The sequence below is a fragment of the Pimephales promelas genome, chromosome 7 (assembly GCF_988280905.1).
Source record: "Pimephales promelas chromosome 7, fPimPro1.hap1.1, whole genome shotgun sequence".
Lineage (NCBI taxonomy): Eukaryota > Metazoa > Chordata > Actinopteri > Cypriniformes > Leuciscidae > Pimephales > Pimephales promelas.
Genome location: NC_142775.1, coordinates 28,799,352 through 28,813,771, shown reverse-complemented (window position 1 = coordinate 28,813,771; position 14,420 = coordinate 28,799,352). Strand labels below are relative to the sequence as shown.

The following is a 14,420-nucleotide window of genomic DNA, read 5'->3' as shown; positions in this document are numbered from 1 at the left end:
ATTGTTTCCAAACCATTGATTTGTAATAAAAAAAGAATGATTGATACCACAGAAAGAAACAATCACTCAAATTAAAACAGGAACATCACTGTTTTTGTGTATGTTTTTACTTAATATTCATTTATTCTGAGTGGCGAGAATGCTTTTATCTTATTGAAAATATTTTACATCATACATGGCTCACAAAAAGCTGAATATAGAGTTATGATTCTGAGATTTAATCATATTCGTTTAAAGCAGATTAACTAATGCACATCAATCATTCTTAGATTTGTCATATAGAGTACTCACTTTAATGGGGAAAAATTTGCATTTTTACCACATTTTAAGAAATCAACTGACCATTAAAGCAACGCCTAGGAACTTTTCCTCTGCAGTCACCCCCTACAGGTTGGAAGCGGAATTGTCCTTTACCGCTATCATAAATTATTTAGCCTACCGCATCCTACTGTCGCACGCTCGCTGTTTATTCAGCACCGGCTTTGTTATCAACAATGATCGCAGACAATTTGAGGAAGTGGCATAAAGCGGTCGAATTTTGTAGTTCTTTTTGTGCTCAGCTAGACACAGCTAGAGTATGTTGTCATGTCTTCTGTCCAGTGTTGTTGAGCTGAGGCCGGTCCATAAACAGGATTCTGCAGTGTGATGGTGCTCTTTCCAACTCCAGCACTGTGATGTTGTTTGGCTGAGTGGCACTAAGAAAAGGTCCAGGGACATACAGCGTCTGCTGGGGGCCCCTCTGGGGCCAATACCTCCCCAAGTTCACCCCATTTACCCATACCTGACCCTGAAAGAAAAAAAAAAGAATTACACAAAACTGGCACATAGTCAGTTTTAGTAAGTAAGTCTCAAACAATAACAAATACTAGATATTCTTCATTACGTATATGAATAGTGTGTCTTACCTTTGTCCATCCATTAAGTTTTACAAAAGTGTCCCACGCAAGGCCTGTAGGCTTCAAGGTTCCTGAATAGATCATTGGTCCATCTCCTGCTTCCATCCTTGACCCCGAGTGAGCTGACTGCAACCAACCATTGGCTACTGCAGTGTCAATGTCCAGTGGGTAGATGGACCAATTAGTGAGCACATCATTTCCCAAAATGAGATTACCCAAGAGACCCTGAAAAACAGACAATCTACAATTTTTTATTTCCTTTATTCATTCTAAATGGATTTTCTCAGATGGTTTAAACATCTGAAGTATAAAAAGTATAACTTACCTTATTATCATTGATATAACTGCCAAAATTAACCCTGCCCATGTTCTCCACAAGCATGTCCAACCGATCCCCTTGACGTCCCGTAACGTTTATCACCAGGACAGTGTCCCTTTCCATAATCCCTTGGTAAACCTGCTCATAGACAAGCTTGGTTTCAATCTAAACAAATTGCATTGGCAAACTGTTGTGTTCAGCTTAAGAAAGAAACTCATACAGGTTTTGAACAACTTGAGGGTAAATAAATGATCACATAATTTCCACTCATCGCTTTAAGCTGCAAACAGTGTTTTTTGGTTATACACACTGTTGTAGTGTCGGACTAACCATGGCAAGAACAAAACATTGTGTTCACGTGACCAAAACAAGTGGTCTGCTCACCCCATTCACAGAGACGTATGCACGATCATGGATGCCATTGAGGGGCGAGATGAGAGGGGTCGGCTCAGGAACATTCCGTGGCAGTGTCGTTCGGTAAAGCATGAAGCCATAGTACTGCACACAGTTGACATAACATAAGCTCTGACTAGCTTTTACACTTATCCAAGACCAGCCTCCAAAGACCAAACCATGTATCCACATCTAGCTAGTTATGAGAAAATACAACATTGGCTGGCTAAACTCAACAACATAAAACATTATGAATTATAAATACATTCATGGACTGTATTATGTTCTTTTAATTATCATACCTGTTTAATCTCCTCAAACATCAAAGGATAATGAGATTGCACTGGACCTTGAGGTGACAGCGTATCTAACAAGCCGCTAATGTTGCCAACCTATAAAAGAACATGATTTGAATGGGCAAGAAATCATGCAAATTAATAAGGTTTTGAAATGTAAAATATCCACACCTTCTGAAGTGTAACAAAGCCATATGCGAACTTTGGGGTGGCTGGTGGCATCGGACCAACTGGAATATCACGAAACTGAAAACAAACACATATTATTACATATAAATGGATGTCTGTTTTTTTCTTCTTCCTGGAAATAGAAAAAAAAATAGAAACAAAAAATATGTATATATTAATTAACTGTTGTAATGCTTTAGATGATCCAGTGAACAAGTGTATGTTCATCTCATTTTGATTGTTTTCACTATAATTTGGGAACTTGCAAACCAATAGATATGATTATTCATAAATTATGATCACTATTACACGTAAATAACATACAAAAGCCCTTTCTGTTGTTGCAAAGAATATACTACCACTGAACATTTTGGGGTCAGTAAGATTTTCTTTTTGTTTAAAATAAATTAATACTTTTATTCAGGAAGGATATATTAAAATATATTGTTCACCATGCAAAAGATTTCTATTTCAAATAAATGTTCTTTTGAACTTTCCATTTATCAAAGGATCCTGAAAAAAAAAAAATGTGTTTCCACAAAAATATTAAGAAATATTTCCTGAGCAAATCAGCCTGTTAGAATTATTTCATCATGTGACTCTAAAGACTGATTTTTTTAAATTGTACTAATATCTCACAAAATTACTACACTATAGTTTTTACTTAATTTTTGACCACTTGTTGAGCATAAGAGACTTTCAAAAGCATAAAAACATTTAATGACCCCAAACTTTTGAACCATAATATATACAGTCATTCTTTCCAGCCCTACCAACAATTTTTTCACTTTAAATTGGATACGGTCATACATGTACATCTACAGACATGCACATTCAGAATGTATTGTAAGCAAGTTCTTACATTCCTAATGACATCTCTGATGGCAAGCAGTTTGTCAGTGGGGTCTCCTGCCTCTGATAAAGGGGCATTGTAATCATAACTGGTCACCACAGACCGAAACCTGGTATCGTGGTCCGCTCCTATGAGTGATAACATCACAGTTGCTCATTAAGATGACTGCATTAACAGATATTTTCACAGATATGGGAACAGGTGCACTGAGATAGCATGGTCATACCATTCCAGTAGCCAAAGTTCGTTCCACCCTCAAACATGTACCTGCAATTAGAAGAAAACCCTTTATGCAAGTTGAATTATCATGATGCATCAGCAAAGATTTAATATTAACTAGTATTATTAATTATAACTAATGGCTCTCATTATTCTATAGAAACTATTACTTACATGTTCACACTGGCACCCATGGACAACATTTCTCCCAGTTTTTTGCACACTTTGTCAGTGTCCACATAAGCATGTTTGTCACCCCAGTGATCTAACCAGCCAGTATAGAACTCAGAATTCACCTGAAATCATGACACATCAATTACTGCCGCAGTTAAAAAAAAAAATAATAATAATAATAAAAAAATACATAAATGTTCCCTCAAACATCTTACTTACCAGCGGGCCTTTAGGCTCAAACCTTCTTTGTCGGATGAAGGCTGTAGAGATATTGGTGTCTGAAGGGGGGGAAGTTGCAGTGTCAATAGCATCACAACGGCTTTATGTGACATTTCACATGCAGGCTTGAGTTTTTATATATATTTTTAGCCAATAAATTTAAGAGAGGTAGAGATAAAAAAAAGTATATATATATTTTTATTTGTTTTATCGGATACTGATTGTTGATTATTTGCTGATATGAAGAAACATTTAAAAGATTTTAACGTTTACTTAACATCATATATATTTTAACATATATAAATATTTTTACTTAAATTCATATGTATTATGCATGATTTAAAAACATGTAATAATAATTTTATTTTAATAATAATAATTATTCATTATTATTATTTTAATAATACTAAACATATTAGTAATATTAGTATTAATAATAATAATCATTAATATTGTTTATTAATTAAATTATATTTATTTATAAATAATTTTATATAGTGTATTGAATTTATTATATTACAATTTTTGTTCTATCAATTAAATTATATTTCTTTTTCTGCAATCTAAATATTTGCCAATTGATTGTTGTCTTTGTTTTGGGAGCAAATGGCTCATGTAAAACTCGAATATTTTTTGTAAACATTAACATTATCTGAAAAATTTAGTCATTTTGAATTGGCAAAAAATATCATATCATCTCATCAAACTCATTTTGTAATGAGTCAGCTCTATAAACTTTAGAACTGAAATTATTGTTTACGGCATTACACTGGATATGCATTAGTCACAAGGACTAAAACTCTAGTTAAAATGTCTGCAGAGGTCAGTTACAATTTAGACCCAACTGACCTCACTTCTGCCTTACCTGTGCCGAAGTCTATAGTGGCGTACAGGCCCTCAAGTGTGCCACAGCTCATCTCTTTATCCGTGTTCCCATCCGTAGTAAAGAGAATGACGTCCTCCCCCAGGAACAAACGGAACAGAGTGTGGAGATGCCGCAAGTAGTTATAATCACAAGCGAAGTAGCTGCCATATTCATTTTCCACCTGATAAAAGAATAAACATTCACAAAACATACAGACTTCAACAGCCACAATAGTCTATACACTGTAAAGCACCGTTTACATGTCAACACCAAACACAATTACAGTGTAAGGGCTCCAAATCCTACAAAACATGAGCATCAATCACTGTAATAAGATATTTGCTATTATGCGCAATTGCTTACTCAGTAAATATTATTTTCTGTGGGTGGAACAGCATAGTAGTTAAATATCTCAGCTGGAAACAAAATAGTTGTAGATTCTAACCCAGCTGTCAACATTGCGTCCTTGAGAATTTCACACCAGGTTCATCCAGTGCGACCGACCCATTCGTTTGGGGACTATACTATACCTTGCATTGGACAAATATGACTTGTAATGCTTGTATGCTAAATTCAAGCTCTTCATTGTACCTGGACACTGATAATATTCCCTCCATTCTGATAAAGCCATGGTTTCATCTTAGTGAGCAGCACAGCCAACCAGTCACTCACTGCCTGTAAATAATCTGAAAGAGACAAACACTGCCATTAAAGATAGGACTGACCCTATGTGAAGTCATGTCTCGTACAGAAGTAACAAATACCTGTGTCAGCTGAACGAAGGATAATGTTTGGCTTTTGTAGCAACCAGGCAGGCAAACCACCCTATCAGACAAACAAGAACCCACAATTTACAACTCACAAAATAACAATCACACAGCTGTCTCTGTGTTTTGTGACCAGAATTCTTACTAGTATTATAAATCAAATCCTTGTCCAAGTCTTCATAACCCCAACAACAGTGGTTCTCAACCAGGGCTGCAGCAAACGTCCATGTTTCACAGTCTCAACAACTGCTTTATTTTTTTTTTAACATCGGTTTTGGAAAACCTGTATAAAAGAGGTAGCCTATTTTTGATTTCTTAACCTAGAAAAGTAATGTAAAATAATAAAAATAAGACCATGGCCATTTTTATATTACTTTAATATTTTTCTAGTTATGCCAAGCTCTAAAATATTTGATTGGGTAAAAACTAAAATGTCACTTTTGGTAAAGTGTTAAAAATTAATTTTTTTCTTACACAAACTCAGCACTTCACTTCAGAAGGCCTTTATTAACCACCCAGAGCCGAGGGGAGCAATTTTTTGATGGATAGATGCACTTTTATGAACTTCAAAACATCAATTCACTGCCATTATAAAGCTTGGAAGAGCCAGGACATGTTTTTGTTTTTTTAACTCCGATTGTATTCGTCTGAAAGAAGTATGTCACATGCACCTAGGATGACTTGAGGGTGAGTAAATCATTCGCTAATTTTCATTTTTTTTTAACTATCCCTTTAATTAAGTACTTTTCTAATTACATTTTTTTCAGTAGATAGGCTAATGACTGATTTTGTAACTTTTTCTTCCACAAAACTACTGTATGTCTTCATGAGACTCAGAATGGTCCCCTGGTCACCATTTACTTTCATTAAAAAGAAAGGAGCAGCATGGACATTCTGCTTAAAATCTTATTGTGGCTATTGGAAAAAAGAAAGTCATATAGGCCTAGGTTTGAAACGCTATGAAGGGGAGTACAAGAAAATATAATTTTTGTAAGAACAATTCCTTTAAAAACACTTCATGAGAAGTCAGTCTCAGAGGCACATGACATCAAATCACATTTCAAAACATTAAAATTTAGCAACATTAGGAAGTCACCATTTCCCATTCTGCACAGATGTACGGCCCTGGTCGCAGGATGACTAACAGCCCTGTCTGATTGGCCAAGCTCAAGAAGTACTCAAGATCTCTGTCTCCTGAAAAGCTGAACACACCCTGCACAGTCTCATGGAAGTTCCATGGCACATACCTGCATGAAAGCATTTAAAAGATTTTTGGCAAGATGTTTAACATAAGCATGTACTTAATGTTTGCACTGTTGCTCTATTCCACGTACACCTGAATCGCATTGAGTCCAGTCATATACATCTTGAGCAACCTGTCCTTCCAATATTCCCGAGGGATGCGGGAGTAGTGGATGCTTCCAGAAATGTACTGAAATGGTTTCCCATCCTTTCGGAAGCAGTTGTTCTTGTGGTCAATGGAAAACGAGCGTGAATCTGCCTTAAAACAGAAAAGTCAAGTTAAATGTATGCTGAGTGTTTGTAGTCGGAATTCACCTCATTTAAAAATATTCTAACAGTATATGAAATAATAGATTGCATTCACAATGAACTTGATTTAAAAAAAAATCACTATAAAAATTAACTATGTACAATTGTAATTACTTATCCAGGCCTTTAACTAAAAAAATACAAATAAAATAATAATAAAAATCACAATTTTGAGATTCCCCTGATATGGTTTCTATAAAAAAAGTGGAAACGCGTGAATCTGGCTCTTAAATTTAAAATACACAGTTAGAATTACATATTTCTTCATCTTATGAAAATTATATTGATATCACAGTGTGTAGATGTGATAGACATGTGCTACTTTGAATCAGGTACTTACCAACACAAAGAATATTGGCATCAAGCAAAGACTTATCAAAACAAAACTTATTTGTGACTTCATCTTTAAATCAAACTGATCAGACGCAGAAATTATGATTCCAGCGCGTGATTGTAACGTGTCAGCAAATAATATCACAACTGCTCAAACATTTCAGTTCTGCCATTTTTTTGCATTAAGCGGAACACTTTCAATAGATTTGCAGCGTTTCGTCTCTTTGAACATGACGGTCATGTGATTGTAGCCTATTCGGCTTATAGTCATTATCTGGGTCCTAAAGTCCGTTATTTTCAGCAGGTGCACATGCACAACTGTAACGCAATTTGTTGTGCAAGCAAAACAACTCTTGCTTGCAGCAAAAAAAGTTTATTTAACCTAAATGTATTTTCATATTTTGTTGCAAACTTTTTTTCTATGTGCCAAGAACCAGCATGACCTGGTTCTCAACCTTCTGGCCTGGGCCAACTGACTGGAGGGTCTCAGCAAATGTTAGTAGTGTTACCAAAGTAGAGAAAATATAGGCTATTGTTTAGGTACTTAATCTTTTTGGCTACTTTGTGCTTTTTTTTTTCCCACGAGTATACACTCGGATTATCATGAACAACACCATGTGTCGTTGACCCTTCAAAACTGCCTTATTTCTACGTGGCATTGATTCAACAAGGTCCTGAAAGCACTCTGTTGGCCCATATTGATAGGACAGCATCTTCTTGCAGTTGATGGAGATTTGTGGGATGCACATCCAGGGCACGAAAAAGGGCACCACATCCCAAAAATGCTATTGGGTTGAGATCTGGTCACTGTGGGGGCCATTTTAGTACGGTGACCAGATCTCATTGTCATATTCAAGAAACCATTTTGAAATGATTCGAGCTTTGTGACATGGTATTATTCTGCTGGAAACAGCTGATGGTGGCCAAAGGGATGGACATGGTAAGAAACCATACTCAGATTGTCATTTTCCTTTTGCAAGTATTTTTTAGAATTATGTTATCCATGTTTTATGTCTCAATGGCATGCAAGCAAACAACCAAATAAAGGATTTCAAGAAGAAGAAAAAAAAGCTATTCATTTCCTTCCTGTCACATGAGGCTGTCAACTTCCTACCCCTACGGTGTATATATATATATATATATATATATATATATATATATATATATATATATATATATATATATACTTCCTATATATATATATAGAAGATGATCTATATTTTTTTTGTATACTTTGTCAAAACTCCAAACTGCAACTATACAGTACCCAGTATAATGCCTTGTTAGTACATATATCATGGGAAAATGGGGTTAATAGGTTAAAAAACGAAAGTTTTTACTCCACATTTACTCCACAAAATGTAAATAAATAAATTTAAAAAGTATTTGTTTAAATAGTTTTTTATAAATAAATAAAAAACAGCTTTTAGTAAAATTCACTTCATAAAATATACATCCATTTCTAAAATTCATTCATGGGGATAACATGGATAATTTGATATGGTTTAATGTAAGGTTTTCCCCTATCTTTTGGAAAAGTTTTAAAAATAAAAAAAATGGTTAAAATAGGGTTAAAATAAATGGATTTGTTGTTTGTTGTTAGCTAGATGCAGCCTTTTTGGGTTTGCATCGTATGTTCTTCGACTTTTATACATAGGCTAATAAATGTATATTTGAATAAAGATTGATCTGTTGAAAGCAGATATTTTGAGATAGATGCCAAATGTTCTCCTCCTATTCAAATTTTACATTGAGGGGGTACAACATATTTGCCCTGCAACTATAGTTGCCGCACATTAAAATATGATTTCCAAGAAGAAGAAGAAAAAAAGAAAAAAACCTGGGGAAAATAAATGCCGAACATACCGGTATTCACATAGGACACTATTAACACGACTATATGCATGAAACCATTCAGAGCAATTTGGGCACAAATGGGTTAATATGCTGTTGTATCAACTGTCAACCTTGATTAATAGAAGATAAATTTATTGCAATTTTGAGGTACGTTCATTTTTTTTTTTTTTTTTATTATTGAACATCATTGCTCTCATCAAAAATCATGTTTCTTATTTTTCACTGCATGTCTCAGGTGTTGAGGACTTGTACATCTTTGAGCTTAGGCTAGGCCACTTGTACAGTTCATTTTTGTTCATGAGTCTTTTTTTGCTGTAAGGTATCTGTACTTTTACTATATGGTTTTCAGGTACTCTTTACACCTGCTGTTTCTTAAATTATTTTCAGACAATAATAAAACCTGAATGGTGTCAGACACTCAGAGGCGCTACAGGACAGAAAACTGATGTTGCATTAATTCATTCCCTCTTCAGCGCCCTCTAAAGGGAGTCTGCTGTATAGTGAGGTCTAAGCTTGGGGTGGATTGTTAGCAATTCCACATTTATGTTCTAAGACGCCTCCAAATCTAATACATTGCTATTTTGATTTGTTGTTGGCTATATGTGGAGTTTGCTTTACAAATCATCAATGCTTTATGTAGCTGCCATAGTGAATGGGAAAAAGTTTATATTTGAAAGATACACAGCAAATTAGATTAGGCCTACTCAGTTCAATATAAAGAGAAATGTATATGTACTGTAACAACAATTGTCAGCGCCATGTTGTGAATGTGCATTTCCTCCTGCTGCTTTAATGTGGGTATTGGTGGGCTGGTGAAGTGACTTGTCACCAATTTTCACTTGTGCTGCATGATTGTGAATGTTTGCTGCTGGATCCAGACACCCAAATAAACAGTGGCTGATCCATTGGCGTTGACACATACACCACACCACATTGTTTGACACCATCTGCTGAACACCATAAAGAGATACACTGCACAGAATGTGGGAAAATGTGAAGACAATGCTTAGAGTTTGTACTTAAGAGGAAGGCAGATCTATGCTACTTTAAAATAGCTTTACGGATTTCTCTAACGTTTCCACAAAGTGCGTTATAGGATGGTAAACGACCCCATATGTGTGCAAAGAGCAAGTCTCTTTAGCTTTTAAAGGCATTCTTTTGAAAACCAAACCTAATGCTGTTAAGCAGTAATGCAGTCATTATCCTGCTGCATGAGCTGAGTAAGCAAACACACATACCTCCTGTGTTACCTTAACACGCACACACACCTAACCCAAACCCTTACCCTATACAGGCCTCTTGACTCGCAGAATGTGAGGACTGGCCAAAACAGTAAACATAATTTAAACAAAATTATTTAACATAATTTAAACTTTACTTTAAAGTAGAACTTTTAAATTGGTTTTTAATTATTCCAAAGTGCCCTTTTTGACGATAAAATTAAGAAACTATCATTAATAATCAAATTAAGTGTCCTTTTATTTAATGAATATTATTTTATCTTCAATTACAATTTTTTAAAGTTTTATTTTCACACGGGCTGAAAACATGTATAAAGGAATATTGTGTCTCATGTAAATGTCTTTTCCATAATGCAAAACGCATAACATGGACCCCAATCAGAAAATGATGTGCATGCAGAATGGTCAGTGGTTGAACTTGTGGCATAATGATGACACTCTCATATATTTTAAATCAACAATAAACTGTATCTTAACTGTGTAGGTTATTTTGACAGTAAACTACTATCTTCAGCAGGGGACTTTCATTCTCTCTGCAGGGAAAACAACCCTCAGGCACTAATTAAACAAACCAGCACTCCCCTCCCCACACTTGCATCCGAATAAACGTATTATTTATTAATGCTGCTGATAACAGATTGGGGACAGGCTGAGATCATGTTCTCTGTGTGTCATTATGGCTCTGTTTGTCTAAGCAGTTCTGGTAAATGAGTATAAACGAGTCGGTCTCTGAGGTCTTGTGAGATGATTTGGCTGTGAGTCAGGCTCTCTCTCTTTCAGAAAGAAAACATGTCCTGTAAAGGGTTACACAGTAATCTACTCATTAGGATGGATTTAGATTAATACAATTAATGCCGGGTTCATGACTTTAATAGTGTGGCCTAAATCACCGAACTATGCTCTTTTGTATTTTTAAACTTGGTTCAAAATGTGTGCTTTAGCTATACCAATACAAACCTCAGCCTCAGTAATTATAGGCTACCTTAAAAAAAAAAAAAAAAAAAAAAAACGTATTTTCAAAGGCTGATAATCCACTTGCTTCAGTAAATCAAAATCCTCACTCACTTGGGAGGCCAGTTTTCCAAACACTGAGAGAGAATTGCTTTTTCAGTTGTTGAAGATTACAAGAAGTTCTTAACTGTTTCAATGAATGTAGATCGATGACAGGTCATGTTATCAACATGCTGTTTAAATGTGTCTCTAAAGAACCATAGCATTATGATTCAGCTTCTTTTTTAGTTTCTTTTGCCTGGTGTGTGTCTGTACATGCACACAGAACGCTCCTTTAGTTACTCACTATTTATAATGTGTCACAGCTGTATTTTCAGGGCTTTAGCCATGCATCTTCATTTGAGGAATTGCTTGAGTCAGAGTGGATGTGTTTTAAAACAGAACTCCATATGTTTGTGAATACAGTAAACTCAGCATATCTCACACTTCACTATATCAAACTGGCTGATTTGGTTTGTGATAGAATATATTTACTATTTACGTTACAGTAAAAATCAAATCTTTCCATCCTGACTCTCTGAAAATATCGTGACCACCAGCAGTCTTGGGAATCTTAAACTCATCAGCCGCCTGCCTAAACCAAACAAACTCCTCCAGATTTCTCAACAGTGAACAGTAACATTTTTGCCATTTTTGTGACCAAACTTAATAGACCCTGATGAATCACTACATATCTCCACCATGTGGCATCAGTTTTACACAGGACATGCGCCATCAAGTTACGCAGCATTCACACACTAATAATGTATCTCCAAATCCCTCCCATGGCTTTCAGTTGACTCCCCGGTCTATTTAAGGTCATCTTCCTTCTGACTACTCAAAAACACAACATTGAAGGGATACATTTTTGAGGCCTATACTACCAGGGTTCTCAGTGGATTCCTAAAATGAATGCATCAGTTTTAATTTACTGTCGCATCGTGTATTGTCGTGTAATTTACACGCGAAAATGAGTTTTTACGTGGATATGAGACGCAGTTTTCGCATGCATTTGATACGCTGTTGATTTGCGTGTAATACACACGCACCCCACCCCACATCTAAACCTACCCTAACCAACCAATGCGTACACTGTAAAAAATATTGTTGGTTTAACTTGAAAAATTAAGTAACCTGGTTGCCTTCAAATTTTATGTTCATTGAACTGGAAAAATTGAGTTAATACAATGAAGGAGATTGATTTAATCATCAGGAACTTAAAATATTATGTTATCTAAACTACATAAATTATTTAAGTTGATTTGACAAAAGAAAAAATGTTGTGATTACAAATCATGAAAATATTTTTTTGACAGTGACATTTGCATGTAAAAACTAACTTTAGCCTGTAAATTAGACGACAATACACATGCGTGCTATAAAGCCGCATTTAGTGTGATCGGGTTGCTAATTTGCTTGTTTGGAGGTTTTTTCACAAATAGGGAAAAGTAAATATTATGCACATCAAGTTTTACCACTTTCTCATCAATTAAAATGTGTTAAAATGATGATATGAACATGTTTTACAAAACACAGTCTGCAGGAAGTTTGTGGGGAAGAATAAGTGAATAACCTCTAGAGGTTCCCGAAGAAGAGTTTTGTGTCTCATTACTTTTAAATTTGTATTAGATTGTTTTTCAAATAAGTAACGCAAGTAACTTTGTTTTCCCATTTATTGGCAGACACCTGTGTAAACGTGTGTGCTGTGTTAACATGATGCTTATTGTAGTTCTACACTAAATGTGAGCAGACATTTACTCAACTCATTTCTAAAAAAAAAAATAAACAAACTCACAATTACGCAAACCTGCACTATGTTAAATTACACAAATATACTTTGTGTATTTAATCTCACTTTATTAACCAATGTCTTTGCAGCTGACCTTCGATGATCCGATTGTCAGGAAGTAAAAGTCCTGCCACATGTTTATTCCACCCATTGAACTGATTTTACTAGTTCTATCTCCTTTTATTAATTATTATTATTATTATTATTATTATTAAAAAACAAAGCAAGCAAGTCCAGCCCAAGTAAGAAAAATTTATTCAAAAGTAGCGTAATTCATTACTTTGCAAAAAAAAGTTACCAAGTAATGCAATTAGTTACTTTTTAGGAGTAACACAATATTGTAAAACATTACTTTTAATAACTTTCCCCAACAAGGGCCTGAAAAATGATGCTTGTATAACCAAGAAAAAAGTTTTCGAAAACATTTAAAAGCAGAAATAAAATTTTCACATTGGTAAAATTAGCTAAACGTTTTTAAAATATACTTTTTTTTTTTCAATGAGATCTCAAGGGAACGGTAACAGTATAGTCTTCTAAATGGTTCAATATTTAGAATTCGAATATTAGAAAATATGATATCAGCTTGCTTTGTAATACTATTATGATGGGCTTTAAATTGGAAATAAATGAGATCTTGTGTCTGTGTACATTTATGGAATATTGAAGAACGTTTGTGTGGTTCATGTGCCTCTTTTTATAGTGTATACTGATGCAAGATGGCTGGTGTCAGCATCATGTTACAACAAACATTAGTGATGGTCTCTCAAGAGTATTGAACCCAAGTTTCCTGACATTCATGAATGAGAACTCAAAATATGTTGACCTTTTCAGGCATGTTCTGGAACTGCTTGGTCCACAGCAGGATTCCTCCTTATCTTCCAACAGTTAACTGTGTGGTCATTTAAAGCCCCCCCTCTGTTGCCCCCCACGATCTTTTGCATTCCACACCTTTGTTTCTCATGCACTGCAGGATGATGGTTCCACAAACAAACCTGTCCCCTCCTAAACTCCCCTTTGGCCTTCCACCCTGATTATATTATTAAGTATAAAGCACAGTAGCTATTCCAGAATCCAGTTAGTTGCCTCGCTGTCTACCGCCTATATAGACAGCTGTCTTCGAAGGCAGGATCCTAACCATCAACCTCATAACTGACTGATTTGAGTGCTCTGCACGCACTGAATAAAAATGGTAACCTAAAAAATTGTTAAATCTCAAAAGTAAGTCAAAATATTATATAACATTACTGAATGAACCTAAACACATTAAGGCCATCTCTTGTTAGATATATAAGGGATTTCTAATGTGGTTCTCAGAATCCGAAATCTCCCCCTAAACCTTCAATCATTATTCCCTATATACGTTAGTCCACTAATACTGTTCATTTGAAGGAGTGACTAGAAACGAGTGAGCGAATGCGGATAGCCGTTGAGCGTACATTGCTTGTATACTTGTTATTGCGAATGATTTCACTCGATAACGTCCACCATGG

General features: G+C 35.2%; 1 protein-coding gene across 2 annotated transcripts; it reads right to left on the bottom strand.

The window, feature by feature from the left end:
* Window positions 1–85: 85 nt before the first annotated feature.
* glb1l (galactosidase, beta 1-like) lies at window positions 86–7,289 on the bottom strand. 2 transcript variants are annotated; one of them, XM_039683249.2, is made up of 16 exons: window positions 7,061–7,289; window positions 6,504–6,670; window positions 6,266–6,416; window positions 5,167–5,227; window positions 4,994–5,088; window positions 4,403–4,583; window positions 3,538–3,596; window positions 3,319–3,440; window positions 3,152–3,192; window positions 2,935–3,053; window positions 2,076–2,150; window positions 1,911–2,000; window positions 1,600–1,713; window positions 1,222–1,353; window positions 906–1,121; window positions 86–787 (listed from the first exon to the last, which is right to left on the bottom strand). In XM_039683249.2, the coding sequence occupies exons 1-16, from the start codon at window positions 7,121–7,123 to the stop codon at window positions 584–586; spliced, it is 1,890 nt and encodes a 629-aa protein (XP_039539183.1). In that variant the 5' UTR covers window positions 7,124–7,289; the 3' UTR covers window positions 86–583. The 2 variants fall into 2 exon arrangements, with proteins under 2 accessions (XP_039539183.1, XP_039539184.1); XM_039683250.2 differs by having other exon boundaries at window positions 6,504–6,666.
* Between the last annotated feature and the right edge of the window lie 7,131 nt (window positions 7,290–14,420).